The sequence below is a fragment of the Peromyscus californicus genome, unplaced genomic scaffold (genome assembly GCF_007827085.1).
Source record: "Peromyscus californicus insignis strain IS unplaced genomic scaffold, ASM782708v3 Scaffold_9__1_contigs__length_137607984, whole genome shotgun sequence".
Classification (NCBI taxonomy): domain Eukaryota; kingdom Metazoa; phylum Chordata; class Mammalia; order Rodentia; family Cricetidae; genus Peromyscus; species Peromyscus californicus.
In genome coordinates this window covers 72,284,070-72,297,391 of record NW_026294617.1, presented here as the reverse complement: position 1 = coordinate 72,297,391, position 13,322 = coordinate 72,284,070, and the positions used below count along the sequence as shown (strand labels likewise).

General features: G+C 51.1%; 1 protein-coding gene and 2 long non-coding RNA genes across 4 annotated transcripts; 2 read left to right on the top strand and 1 right to left on the bottom strand.

The window, feature by feature from the left end:
- The first annotated feature begins 202 nt into the window (after nt 1-202).
- On the top strand, nt 203-5,949 carry LOC128106300 (uncharacterized). The gene is made up of 3 exons (XR_008216652.1): nt 203-1,022; nt 1,583-3,682; nt 5,711-5,949. It is a non-coding gene; the product is annotated as an uncharacterized LOC128106300 (long non-coding RNA).
- Nucleotides 5,950-6,051: 102 nt separating this feature from the next.
- Nucleotides 6,052-9,106, bottom strand: C2cd4d (C2 calcium dependent domain containing 4D). Of its 2 annotated transcripts, none has more exons than XM_052731716.1 (2): nt 8,649-9,106; nt 6,052-7,491 (listed from the first exon to the last, which is right to left on the bottom strand). In XM_052731716.1, the coding sequence occupies exon 2, from the start codon at nt 7,406-7,408 to the stop codon at nt 6,371-6,373; it is 1,038 nt and encodes a 345-aa protein (XP_052587676.1). In that variant the 5' UTR covers nt 7,409-7,491; nt 8,649-9,106; the 3' UTR covers nt 6,052-6,370. The 2 variants fall into 2 exon arrangements, with proteins under 2 accessions (XP_052587676.1, XP_052587674.1); XM_052731714.1 differs by lacking the exon at nt 8,649-9,106 and adding an exon at nt 8,249-8,641.
- LOC128106301 (uncharacterized) lies at nt 8,229-11,532 on the top strand. Its single transcript, XR_008216653.1, has 3 exons — nt 8,229-8,336; nt 9,791-9,947; nt 10,027-11,532. It is a non-coding gene; the product is annotated as an uncharacterized LOC128106301 (long non-coding RNA).
- The last annotated feature ends 1,790 nt before the right edge of the window (nt 11,533-13,322 follow it).

Here is a 13,322-nt window from a genome sequence, read left to right as displayed (position 1 = left end):
AGAAGAAGATGTCACATGCCCTGGAACTGGAGTCATACATGGTTGTGAGTCACTATGTGGCTGCTGGGAATTGAACCTGGGTCCTTCTAGAAGAACAGCCAATGCTCTTAACTGCTAAGCCATCTCTCCAGCGCACGCTCACTCTCCAGCTCACTCTCCAGCTCTCTCTCTCTCTCTCTCTCTCTTTTCTTTTTTTTTTTTTTAAAGATTTATTTATTTATTATATATACAATGTTCTGTTTTCATGTATCCCTGCAGGCCAGAAGAGGGAGCCAGATGGTAGTGAGCCACCATGTGGGTGCTGGGAATTGAACTCAGGACCTCTGGAAGAACAGTCGGTGCTCTTAACCTCTGAGCCATCTCTCCAGCCCCTCTCTTTTCTTTTGAAGTGGGCTCTTCCAAGGCGGCCTCCAACTCACAACCCTGCTCTGGGGTACAGGCTTGCATCACTGGCCACATCCTTTCCTCTTTTGGCTTCTCTTGGTGATTCTAGATCTAAAGGCCTTCCAGATGACCCCTTCCTCAAGCCAGAGGCGCAGGGTGGAGGCCCTGAGGGATGCTTGCAGATGGCACACCGTACGCACTGGCAGACACTGCCCGAATGGCTGCTTCTCCCGCTGTACCCTTCACGCTCGTGTGTGAGTGCTCAGGAAGTGACCGGGGCTTGGGAAGACAGGCTTCTGGCTGTAGGCCTTGGGCGCCATTTGCTTTCCCGGCACTCATTGTCTTGTTGTTGTTGAGACAGGGTCTTACTCTGTCGTCTAAAGTGGCCTTGAACATTCACATAGATCCAGTTCCCCCAGCCTTCTGAGTGCGGCTGGGATTACAGGCAGGAGCCACCACGCCCAGCTTTTGGTCACTGCCTCCAGCTTGCTGGGGTGTGGGCTTAGGTTCCTTCTCCTACCTAGACTGACACCTTGGCCAGAGAATTCTCCCTGCTCACAACTACCAGGAGGTCGAGACCACATGGGGGAACTGCTCCAACAGCTTCAGCCGTTTGCTCCTCCCACAGTGGCCATAGGGTGAGTGAGTGTACTGTTGTTATCCAGGGTGACCTTGGCCTTACTCAGCTGGTAAAGAGAGCAGAGTAGGTGCTGGGATTAGTGTCTCTGGGATGTTCCCCCTCTTTCCTGACCTACCCGCCTCTCCCTGTAACTACTGCTCCTTTTCTGTAGGAATCTGTGCTTTCTAAGCAGGGCAGGGGTTATTTCCTCTTCAAATACATTCTTATGCAAGGAAGAGGCTGATAGGGATCAGAGAATCATTCTCCCCCCACGTGCCCAGTCCCCTTATCAGGCCCAGGAATCTCAAAGCTGGGGGCAAACAACCTGGAGGGGGGTGGTGACGGCTTGGAAATGGGGAGCAGCCACCAGCCCTTCTTTCCCTTCCTCCCCACCCCTGAAACCGCAGAAACCACTTAAAGCTCAGCACAGGCCTGCCCTTCCAGGGAGGCAGTAGGTAGAGAGGAAACCTCTGGGGTTTGGGCAGCCTGATGCCATCTCAGCCTGGCTTGGCCCAGAGAGGGCCATCTCTCGGGAGCCTAACACACCGCTTTAGGGACCATCTTTTCTTTGAGTCTTAGGGGCTTCATGCCTTTGGAGACCTCAACCCGCCAGAACGACTTGAGGGAGAGGATGGTGTCTTGGCCACGAAAACAAAGACAACGCAAGCTCTTTGGAACATCTGTGGTTTCTGCCTCTCAGCTTCCAGTCCCTCATCTTCACAGAGGCCCAGTGGGGGAGGAGTGGGAAGGGTTGACCCTAGTCCGGCCTGGAGCTCTATTTGTATGGTGACCCTGCTTGTAGCTGTCATTTCCCAGTTATAATGCTGAGGTGGGCTTGGAGGCAGGGAGGGTTGAAAATCAGGAACTGGGGCTGGAGATGGAGCTCTAGATTCAACCCCCAGCACCTCATAACCTGACAGGGTAGTGCTCACCTGTATTCCCAGCACTTGGGAGATGAGGCAGGAAGATGGGGAGTTTATTGTCATCCTCAGTTGTGTGGGGAGTTTGAGGCTAGCCTGAGTTACACCAGAGCTTACCTAGATGGGTGGGTACCACGAGTGCCGACCTGTGTTGAAGGGGGTGGGTGGGTACCACGGGTGCCCACCTGTGTTGATGTGGGACTCTGGGGCTTGAGCTGCTTGCACACAGGATAGGTTCTTAGGGTTCATTTGTTCCCAAGGCACAACATATCTGTGGCTGGGATGTGCGTCCCTATCATGAGCCCTGAGGAAATGTGATAGAACTTCTTCTGGGGGGCTTTGCACCTCATAGACACCCCAAACTCTCGGGCTGATGGCAGGGGATGTTTGTCTAGAGTCACTGTCAAGAATCTTCCTTCCAGCCAAAGCCGATCCTCAGGCAAGTTTATTTAACTTCCCTGATCTCTTTCTGCCTTTTTGAACTGGGAATAATAATGCCTCCCTTACCCAGTGGTGATGAGATAAGACCAATGGGTAAAGTACAGGGCCTGGTACAAAGTACTGCAGCTAAAAAAAGAGGAATATTTCAGTCTCCCCCTCTCCTGTCCACACCTGTAGTCTTACCTCCCTCTTTCTCTTACTTTACTTTCTCTATGTCCTATCACCAACTAATCCTTTATTCTTATTTGTTCATTTTACAACTCACTTGATTCCTGTGTTTGTTTTGATCATGGCCGTCTCCAATGCCTGGCACCCCATAGACCCTCCCTAGCATTGTCGGAGGAATGGATGAATGAAGGTGATTTGATCTATAGACATCTTTCCAGATGAAATCTCATTGCTCACTAAGGGTTGTTATGAGAGAACTTCAGGGCTGATGCAGAACCATGGTTCAGCACAGTAGAGACAGAGAGAGGTGTGGGAGTGGACTTCTTAGAGTTCATAGGTGTGAGTCCAAAGTGCCAGGAAGAGAAATGACTGAAGAACTATCACCCCGAGGAAAAGCCACCTTTCAGGCTTTTAACACACATTTTAAAAATTGTATCTACTTACATGTGTGTGAGTCGGCTCTCTCCTTCCACCCTATGGATCTCTAGCATTAAACTCAAATTGTCAGGCTTGATGACAAGTACCTTGAGTCATGCCACCTAGTTTTAGTCTTTATTATCTGACTAAAGTCCAAGGTCACACTGAACCACAACTGTACACTCACCTGATGGCAGTTGCCAGGAGGAGCAAATGTTTGAAGTTGAACAGTTCCTCCTATGGGGGTTCACGGTACTGTCAGCAGGGAGTATTGTTCGGTCAATGCCACCACCTGGTGGACGCCGTGAGCAAGGGATTGGTGGTGGAAACCTAATCAGTGCAGGAAGAAGGCGCTGGGGAAACTTCTGCCTTGGGAAGGGTGTGGGCGTGTGCGTGTGTGTGTGTGTGTATGTGTGTGTGTGTGTGTGTGTGTGTGTGTTGTGTGTGTGTGTGTGTGTGTGTGTGTGTGTGTGTGTGAGTGCACGCGCACGCGGCTGCTGCTGAGATTTTGGATGGGAACAAGCAGGTTTAATCCCTGTGGAGGGCACGGCCGGCACCATGGGAAGTGAGAAAAGGCCTCAGGGGGAGGAGGAGGAAGCTGGATTGTTCTAGGGCCTGTCATCTGCCTTCCTTTCCCCATTCCCTCCTCCGAGCATGACTTAAGCCAGGAGGAACCAGTTCCCGGGAAGGCAGAGGTGGAGAGAAGGTCACTGCTGACGTCAAGGACTTTCAGGTAGGAGGTAAACACAGTCTGACCCACTTTTACTCCTCTGCCTTTCACCCTCAGCTCCTGGCTGGAGTAGCCTTTTCTGGCATCCCTGAGGACGGACAGCTCTCACTGATAGCATCCTCTCTCCCAGATCCCAGTCCCTATAAACCCTAAGGACTGCTGGCTGCCCAAGCACTACTCTGCGCACACACACCCCACTCCACTCCCCCAAACAGGGTTTCTCTGTGCAGCTACAGATGTTCTGGAACTCATTCTGTAGACGAGACAGGCCTCGAACTCTGCCTGTCTCTGCACTGGGATTAAAGGGGGTCTGCCACTTGCCGGGCGGTGGTGGCGCAGGCCTTTAATCCCAGCACTCGGGAGGCAGAGGCAGGCGGATCTCTGTGAGTTCGAGGCCAGCCTGGGCTACCAAGTGAGTTCCAGGAAAAGGCGCAAAGCTACACAGAGAAACCCTGTCTCGAAAAACCAAAAAAAAAAAAAAAAAAAAAAAAAAAAGGGGTCTGCCACTTGGCTGGCTTACTCCGTGGTTCTTGACTGCAGCCATTCTTCCTGCTCCTGGTGCACAGGTGCACAGGTGTGGGTGGGACCGGCCAGAGGGGGGCAGGGAGGTTTAAAGGGCACTGTGTGGTTGTCTGTGCCCCCCGTCTCACACTTAAGGTTCAAACATTTCATTTGTCTTTAGGACAGATATTGGTCTAAGGGGTTTGTTTGGGTGGGAGTTCCACCTCAGCCCCTGGCACCCTGGCATCCTATACCCAAAGAGTCTGGAATGTTCTGGTGGAAGAGCCACCTCAGCTCCCCTCCCCCACCTCTTTCCCCAAGCCCGCCCCCTCAAAGCCCGCCAAACACAGCTCCTCCCCCAGAGAGGCTCAAGACCACTCCTACAGGGTATTAAAGCTGAATACCAGAAAACAGACACGTGGTTTTCCAGTCTCTCATTCCTGTCTCCTCTCGGGGGGACTGGAGAATCACCCGGGAACGCTTTACCCATTAAACGGGGGCTTTTTAAAATTCGGTCTGATTTGGTCTGATTTGGATTGCTGCAATGGCAGAGAGGCTTATCGGGGTGCAAAAACTTATCAGTAGGCAGGGCCAGTTTCCTCTGTGCAGACCCAAGGAACCTTCATCAGGGGAGGGTGGCTTTGCGCTCTGGTTCTGTTCCTAGAGCTCTTGCTGAGGTGACTCAATGACTCAAGGACTCTGAAAGTGCAGGATTTTGTTGGACTCTAGGAACCTGTCACAGTTAGGTTTAATTGTCAACTTGACACAGTGTAGAATGGTCTCGATCATGCTGGGCTGTGGGTATGTCAGTGGGGAATTCTCTTGATTACAATTAATTAATGTGGAAGACCTACACATGTTGTGGAATAGAATATTTGTTTAACACATAAAGATGTGTTACATTTGTTTATGCTGCATTTGTTTAACTATGTAAAGTATGTTACATTTGTTTATGTTGCATTTGTTTAACTATGTAAAGATGTGTTGCTGTTTCACCTTTCCTTCTTAAGGCACCTGATTGGTCTAATAAAAAGCTGAATGACCAATAGCTAGGCAGAGAAGGGATGGAGGCCAGCCAGCCAGACATGGAGGAAGCAGGAAAGCAGGATGGACAGTATGTAGATGAGGTAAACGAGCCTTGGGGCAGCACATAGATGAATAGAAATGGGATAATTTAAGTTAAAAAACAAAAAAACAAAAAACGAACTACTAGGAAACAAGCCTGGGTGAGCATTCATAATTGATAGTGGGTCTCCATGTCTTTATTTGGGAGCTGGTTGGCGGCCCAAAGAAAAATCCAACTACACACACACACACACTTTTTTTGAGATTGAGTCTGACTATATAGCCCTGGCTGGCCTGGAACTTGCTTTGTAGATGAGGTTGACTTAAAACTTACAGAGACCCACCTGCCCCTGCCTCCCAAGTGCTGAGATTAAAGGCGTGAGCCATCATGCTCTGCTTTATTTATTTTTTTATTTATACGTATATGTGTTTATTCATGCATGTGTATGCATGTTTGGCCTTCAGAGACCAGAAGAGGGCATGGGATCCTTGGAATCAGAGTCTCACAGGCAGCTGTGAGCTGCCTGACGTTGCTGCTGGGAGCTGAACTTGGGTCCGCTCTTAACCACTGAACCTCTCCAGCTGGCTCTCTTTCTGCTTCTGACTGTGGATGTGACTAGCTGCTTCAAGTCCTGGCCTTGATTTCTCCACAATGATGGTCTATCACCTGGAATTGTAAACCAAATAAACCCTTTCTTCGTAAATGTTGCCTTTTTTTTGGGGGGGGGTAGGGGTTGGGGAGAGTTTATCACAGCCATGGAAATAAAACTAAGATAGGACCCTAGGCCCTACTCAGCCTAGCCCTCTCGAAGTAGTATCGCTTGGGGATGGATCCTAGACTCTGCATGTTCAACAAGCACTTACAGAGTTTCTGACATCCCTGGATTCTGAATCTCTTGAGCTACTGTTTAAGGTCTGCTCCCGCTCAGATGAGTGGATCGGGCGGAAAGGAAGGAAAAGAGTTGCTGCAAAGCCTGGAGTTTTTGGTGCCCACTGTGGCGCATGCAGCTAGAGACAAACTGATGTTTTATTAACAAAAATAAATACATGTTGGGCAGATGGCAAGAATACGGGGCTGCAGACACAGTGGAGAACCCCCCCCCCCCAGGAAGCTGTGGTGTCAGTCTACAGACTGAGATGTGCAGGTGCCAGGGAGGACCCTGAGCCTAGACCCCCAGCCAGGGGGGGCAGCAGGGCGATGAGGGGCGTCTCACACTCGCCCAGTAGCACGTCCCTGCGCAGCCCCGCGCCCCTCTCCAGCACTTTGGCCCTCAGACTGCGGGCGGCCAGGTCCCGCAGGCCCAGGCCTTCGAAGAAGAAGTCTTCATTGAAGATGGGGTTCGAGCTGCCCTGGACCACGCGGCTGCGTTGAGCTCGCGGCCTAACGCGTGGCTGCAGCCGCAACACCACGCAGCAGCCGCCGCCGCCGCTCCCGGGGCGGGCCCGCGGCCGAGGCAGCCCTTCGGCGCTCACCAGGCGCAGCCGCAGCCGCCCGGGCCCCGCCTGGTACTCGGTGGACAGGCGCAGCTGCCCGCCGCGGGGCCCCAGGCGTAGCACGCTGTCCTTGGTCGGCCGCAGCTGGCAGCAGAGGAAGTCCAGGTGGAAGAGCGGCGGCGCGCGGCGGGGCGCGTACGGACTGGTGTCCGCCGAGCTGGCCTCGTCGTCGGGGGACAAGGAGTGCGGCCTGGGCGTGCGAGGGGAGCCGCAGGGAGACGAGTCGGGCGACGAGGCCGTGTCGCTGTCCGGGGCCCGGCAGAGGCGGAGGTCCGGGGCTGAGACGTGCAGCCGCGACTGCGCCGGCGCTAGGCCCGCCGCCGCCGCCAGGCCACGGGGCGCGTGGAACAGGGACTCGCGGCGGCGCGTGTGCGGGCTCTCGGGCAGGAAGGCCCAGCCCTCGCGGCCCGCCAGGTGCGGCAGCGAGCAGGCGACGGGGAGGTGCCGGCCGCCCAGGTTGCGGTCCACCCTGGCCTCGGTGCCGCTGGGGTCCCGGAGCCGAGGCGGAATGAAGAACTGCGGGATGCGGTCGGGGGTGAGGACGTTAGGGTTGCAGCGCGAAGGCGAGCCTGGGGCCCGGCGCTTGGGGACCAGGCTGGAGTGCGCGTGCTGCTGCGCCCCGGCCTCTGCGGTCCCCACCCTATAGCCGGCTTTCTCCAAGAGCCACATGCAGTGGGTGGGGATAATGAAGCGCCGAGGTCGGAGAAGGTCCAAGTCCAGCCTCCCGATTGGGAGCCCTGGACAGAGGTACGCTGAGAGAAGAGAAGGGGATGCGAGGGTCGGTGATGCTGCTGAGAGCCAACACATGGCGGTCTGCCTCCATGACCTTGTCCCCAAACTCATGGGATACCAAGGCTGGTGTTTAGAAGCAGGCAAAAGAAAGGGTGAAGTCTAGAAACTGGAGACATGGAGCACAAGGCCAGACAGATTATCAGATGGAGGGTCTGGAGATGGCTCAGTGGTTAAGAGCACTTGCTGCTCTTGCGAAGGACCCGGCTTTGGTTCCCAGCACCGACATGGTGATTCACAGTCATCCATAATTCCAGTACCAAGGGACCCAACACCCTCTTCTGACCTCTGCAGGCACCAGAGTAGTGCACATACATACATGCAGGCAAAACACTCATACAACATAAAATAAAATAAATACATCTTAACAAATTTTCAAAATGACTTTCAGTTAGAGGCCTTGTATACTCCACCCACTTCAGGGTTAGAGGGCATAACACCTGTATTGCTCAAAGACTTGTAGTCACAGACCCAGATATTAATCCTGCTCTTATATACTCCAGCTCCATGAGGTCACCGAGGCCCTAGGTAGACTGGCCCCTTTGTCCTACACCCATGATCTGGTCTGGGGCCCTCAAAATTCCTTCCAGGCTCAAGCGGCTTCTGCGCCTGCTTCTCTGGATTGACCTATCCTTGAGCTCTAGCCCCATCTGACTCTTGTCTCCTCCCCCAAATCACCCTTTGCCTGCCTTCTCAAGTTGCTCCTTCAAGAGAACTCACTTCTGCTCCTAGCAGCCGGGAACACGCCTGATTGCTGATCCTTAGACACGCAGGGCCAGGGCCAGTCCAGGGGGATTCACCTCTTTCGGTGAGTCGCAGAACCCCTTTCCCTTCCTCTTTACCCCCAGCTCCTCAGCCCTGCCGCATCCTGGGGCTGTAAGGCGGAACTGGGCAGTTGAGTGGTCCCTCCCACTGTCCACTCTTTTTCCTTAGGAAACCTCAGAGCACAAAGGCACCATTGATTCTCCGCCACCCCCAGTGCGGGCTCAGGAAGACTTCTTTGCAGCGGGCTCAATACACCCCTGCATCGAGTCACCAGGAGCAAAGAAAGTACCAATAGCCTGCCAGGGACTCGGAGCCGGAGTCCGGCTCCGTCATGTGCCCAGAGTGTAGAACTTACCTGTGGGCAGCGGCTGGATACCAGCCTCTGGCTTCTGGCCCCACGGTGTGCAGAGCCTTAGGGGATTAGCTTCCTGTCTAGCTTGCTCCCCCAGCCCAGTCTTTCTGGGAGGAGCTGGCAGGGGCCTCTGCTGCCTACGTCTGTCTTCTTTTCCTGGACAAACACAGGTCTGTCTCTCTGGCCCTCAACCGGACTTTCTTAACTCCTTCCTCTAGTCAGAGCCAGCTTTCCAGCAGCAGCCTGCTAGACCTGAACACGTGCTGCCAAGACGGGGAGTGCGGCAGGGAAGAGGGGCACGGCCATCAGTGGCCAGTGGCTAGCTGTTGTCCCAGCCCTCCCAGGCAAAGCCCTTAGCCATATCCACACACAGCCTGTCTTCTGTAAAGTCCTCCCTGCTGGCATCCTGTCTTGGCCTCTTATTATGGGCTCTGGAGCCACCCCAGTAACTCCTCAGCATTGTGGCTTTCAGGGGCCAGTTCAGTTCTCGGAATTATATCCAGGCCCCCCCCCCCCCCACTCCCCACCCTCACTCCCGCACCTAAGAAAGAAAAAAGAAAAAAAAAAAAGCGGCTAGGCTCAGGATTTCTGGATATAAAGACACTGAGGACAGCTGGATCCAAAGTGAGGACCCGTGGACTTAGGTCCTCCATCTTTGGCAGACTCTAGGAAGCACAGGTGGCCACGGGGAAGATGAGATTACTAGTACCACCCTCTTCACTCCTTCCTTAGCACGGGCTATTTCCTTCTTTACTCTTTATCGACAGCCGTTCTAATTAATTAGGCATGCCTCCTGTCCTATTTCACAGCGCTCCATCTTTTACTTTTATGACATCGGTCAGTTTTTTTCCCTATTTATTTATTTATTCTTGTAGGTCAGAGTGAGTGGCCTGGAATTCCCTGTATAGCCCAGGCTAGCCAGGCTAACCTGCCTGATCCCGGCCCCCAAATGTGGGGACTACAGGTGCAAACCATTATGTGATTATTTTTTTTAGTGTCTGCCCCCTTGTTAGGATGTAAATGTCATAAGGAGAGTACTCAGCACAAGCCAGGTGCTCATCTGGGATTAAAAAAAATGTTTTATGTGTGTGAGTATTTAGTCTACATGTATGTTTGTACATGATGTGTATGCCTGGTGTCCTCAGAAGCCAGAAGAGGGCATCACATCTCCTGGAGCTGGAGTTTCAGACAGCTGTGAGTCCCCACATGGGTGCTGAAAATGGAACCTGGGCCCTCTGGAAGAGCAGAAAGTGCCCTTAACTGATGAATCATTCCCTCCAGCTCTTCAATCAGGATTTTAAGGTATAAATGAACACTATTAAGCAGAATTATACTTGAAACAGATTGTCCATCTGTTCACTGAAAATCTGAATTGTTCTAGTTGCAGTCTTGAGTACACAGAATGAACACGCTGCCTCAAGCACAGCCCCAAGACAAACTGGAATGCAGGCTCATGAAGACAGTGATTGTGTTGTTGTCTGATGATACTTGAGGATCACGTTCCTCTTGTTCCCCTGGTAACCTCCGACCTTGTAGTTCTGTGGCTCCTGAATCTGTATAGTCCTACTGGTTTTCAGGGGAGGGTTGGGCTGTCACAGTCCATAGTCTGGGCAACAATCACATGGCCTAGGAGCTTTGAGATGTCAGCTTTGTGGTTTCTCCTATCTGGTCGGTAGAAGGAGTGTACCTAGCTCTCAGAATTGTGAGGATTACACAAGGTAACACATGGGCATTATGCTGACTTCTGCCATGAGAAAACAGAAAACTCAATTTAATATGGAGTGATGAGGATATTAAAAAGGATTTATTGTTATGTGACTGGGTGCTTCGTCTTCATGTATGTTTATGTACAAAGTGGCTGCAATGCCAGAGGAGGCCAGAAGAGGGCACTGGATCATATGGAACTGAAGTCAGGTAGTTGTGAGCCAGAAACCAAACCAGGATCTTCTGCAAGAACAGCGAGTGCTCTAAACTGTCCAGCCATTTCTCCTGCCCTGAGAAGGACAGTTTTGACTTGTAAAATAAGTACAAAAGTACAGAACTGTGCCCTGGGTGCTCCCACATTGGATCCTGAGGGAAAAGGTGTGTGCTGTGCTGTGTGCTGAGGTGAGATAAAAGGTGGGGATTATTAGCAAACAGAAGTGTTGATGGCTTTGTCAAGAGCAGTCTTGGAAAAGCGGTGGGGCAAATGCCTCAACAGAGTGGGCTCACGCAAGATGGATGAGGGGGAGCCCGGAGAGATGGCTCGGTGGTTAACAGTATGTACTGCTCTTCCAGAGTTTGATTCCTAGCACCATATTAGATGACTTGCAACGGCCTATAACTCATTTCCAGGGGGTCTGATGCCTCTGGCCTCTTTGGGCACCTACACTCACAAAGAGTAGCAATCTTAGGCTCTGGTCTATCTGGTTGGTTATTATTGAAGAGAGAAGGCAAAAGCACCCTGGCCTAAGTACTGCCATTTTGACCTTAGACTCCGTTACCTGCAGGATGAAATACAGTTCAAGTTCCCAAGCCCTAGGGAAGTTGAGAATTCTCCAATGGCTGACCAACCTCCTCTTATAAAGAATAGTCTTTATGCATCTTTAGTTCTCTAGAAATGTTATAACTGTTCCCCAAAATAGAAAGAACAAATGAATCTGATTGGTTGGACTGAAAGGCTTGCATTATAGATTGATTGACAATGATGGAACATTCAAAGAAGCCCCTAATCTCTAAATCCTGATTGGCTGAAAATTGTATCTGTAATTTGGCAACAAGTGTTTGTGATTTTTGTGCTTATAAACCCACTTCTGGCCCTGCTTGGGGCTGTCAGGAGAAACAAGGCTCCCAAGTCCTGAAGCCCTGATCAATATGCCACTTATGTATAAATTATTAAAATCTTTGGAACCCATAAGTGTTGTCTCTTCTTCCTTGTGCACAATGGGCTAGGTGTAACAATTAAGTTTAATCTTTTAGGATTCTTATGGCAACAGCAAAATCTTTATTTCTTGGGAGTAGAGTTCTATTTCCTATTACAGGGTGCAAACCTCAGGACACACACACACACACACACACACACACACACACACACACACACTTAAAACAAACCAAATCTTTTTGAAAAAGATGGAAGAAAGCAGAGGCAATTCTGTTGAAGCAAGTTGGCTGAAAGGGTAAGGAGAAATGAGGCCATGGCCAGAAGGGAAAGGAAAACCAAGAGAGAATTTGTTGTTTTGAGACAAGCTGCCCTTGAATTATTTTGAAATCTCCATGTAGTAGAAGATGATCCTCCTGCCTTCACCACCCACCAAGAGCTGGTATTACGGTTGTGCACTATCACACCCAGTTTATACAGTGGTAGGGATCAAACCTAGAGTCTTGTGCATGTTAGGTAAGTACTCCACGAACTGAGCCATATGCATATGCTTTAAAGACTTATTTTTTTACTATTTATTTGTGTGTCTGGGAGTGGGGCAAGAATGCCTGTGGAGGTCAGGAGTGGACTCTAATCCCCTGGAGCTAGAGTTATTGGCTCTTGTGAGCTGCTTGATGTGGGTCCTTTGGAAGAGCAGCAAATGCTCTTAACTAAGAACCTTCTTTTTAGCCTTCTGCTATTAGGTGTGTGTGTGTGTGTGTGTGTGTGTGTGTGTGTGTGTGTGTGTGTGTATGTTTGGCTGGAACCTCCAGCTCATCCCTGCATAATCCAGAAAGCCCATTCCTGTCTCTCTCTCCAAACCCTATCCACTCAGAGAATCTTCAAACAAAGGGAAGGAACCAAAAAGCCCAGTTCCACATTCTTGGCTGTTAGGGCAAGCAGCTTCCTCCTCTGAAGTTGCCAGCCACCCAAGTCCCCACCTAAAGCGTTCAACTTTTGACCATACTTGGGCACAAACCCAGGTTTTGGTGGACACGTCATCACACCTCACCTATATACTATAAAGTCTCCCTGCTTTTGTTTGTGGACACAGCTTCTCCTTCTCTGACCTCCATCTCTGGGACTGGAGAACCTGCCCTGGAATTGCTTTGCTCAAATAAACCTGTTGTTATACTTTTTCAGTTTGGCTTGATCTGGCTTACTGTATCAGCAGAGAAACCTATTATGGGAGGAGGGGAGGCAGAAAACCTGGTAACATACACACACACACACACACACACACACACACACACACACACACACACGTGCGTGCTTGGCAAGTTCTGTGACTCTAGAGAACCTTGACATACACTGAGATATTGTGAGGGTGCCATGATCTCTCAACCCAGAAGTGAGTTAACATCAAAAGGGGTATTGGTCATTCTTTCTGCTCCCCACCCACTTCCCTGCCAACTGCCTGGAATCAGAGAGCCTGGCTGGAGGCTCTTGTTGTGAATACTCATCCTCAGAAAGGTTTGAAAGCACTCTTCTGCCATGGGGGCTCTGAGACCTCTCTTCAGAGACCATGTCATGCTGTTGCTTCTGTCTGTCTATCCATGGTGTTGATAACCTTTCTAATAAATTCCTTCCCCCCAGATCTGTCTCAGTGTCCCTCTGGAAGCACTCTCATCAGAAACCATTCAGTGAGCTGGCTCAGCAAGTGAAGGCACTTGGCACTGCTGCTGTTCTTGACAATTAGTCCATTTCCATTGCTACAGCAAAGTTCTGGAGACTGGGTGGTTCATAGAGAATAATTTGTTTTGGCTCTTGTTTTTGGAGAC

Coding starts and splice junctions, on each gene's coding strand:
- C2cd4d (XM_052731716.1), bottom strand. CDS start 7,408: ATGTGGCTCTTGGAGAAAGCCGGCTATAGGGTGGGGACCGCAGAGGCC.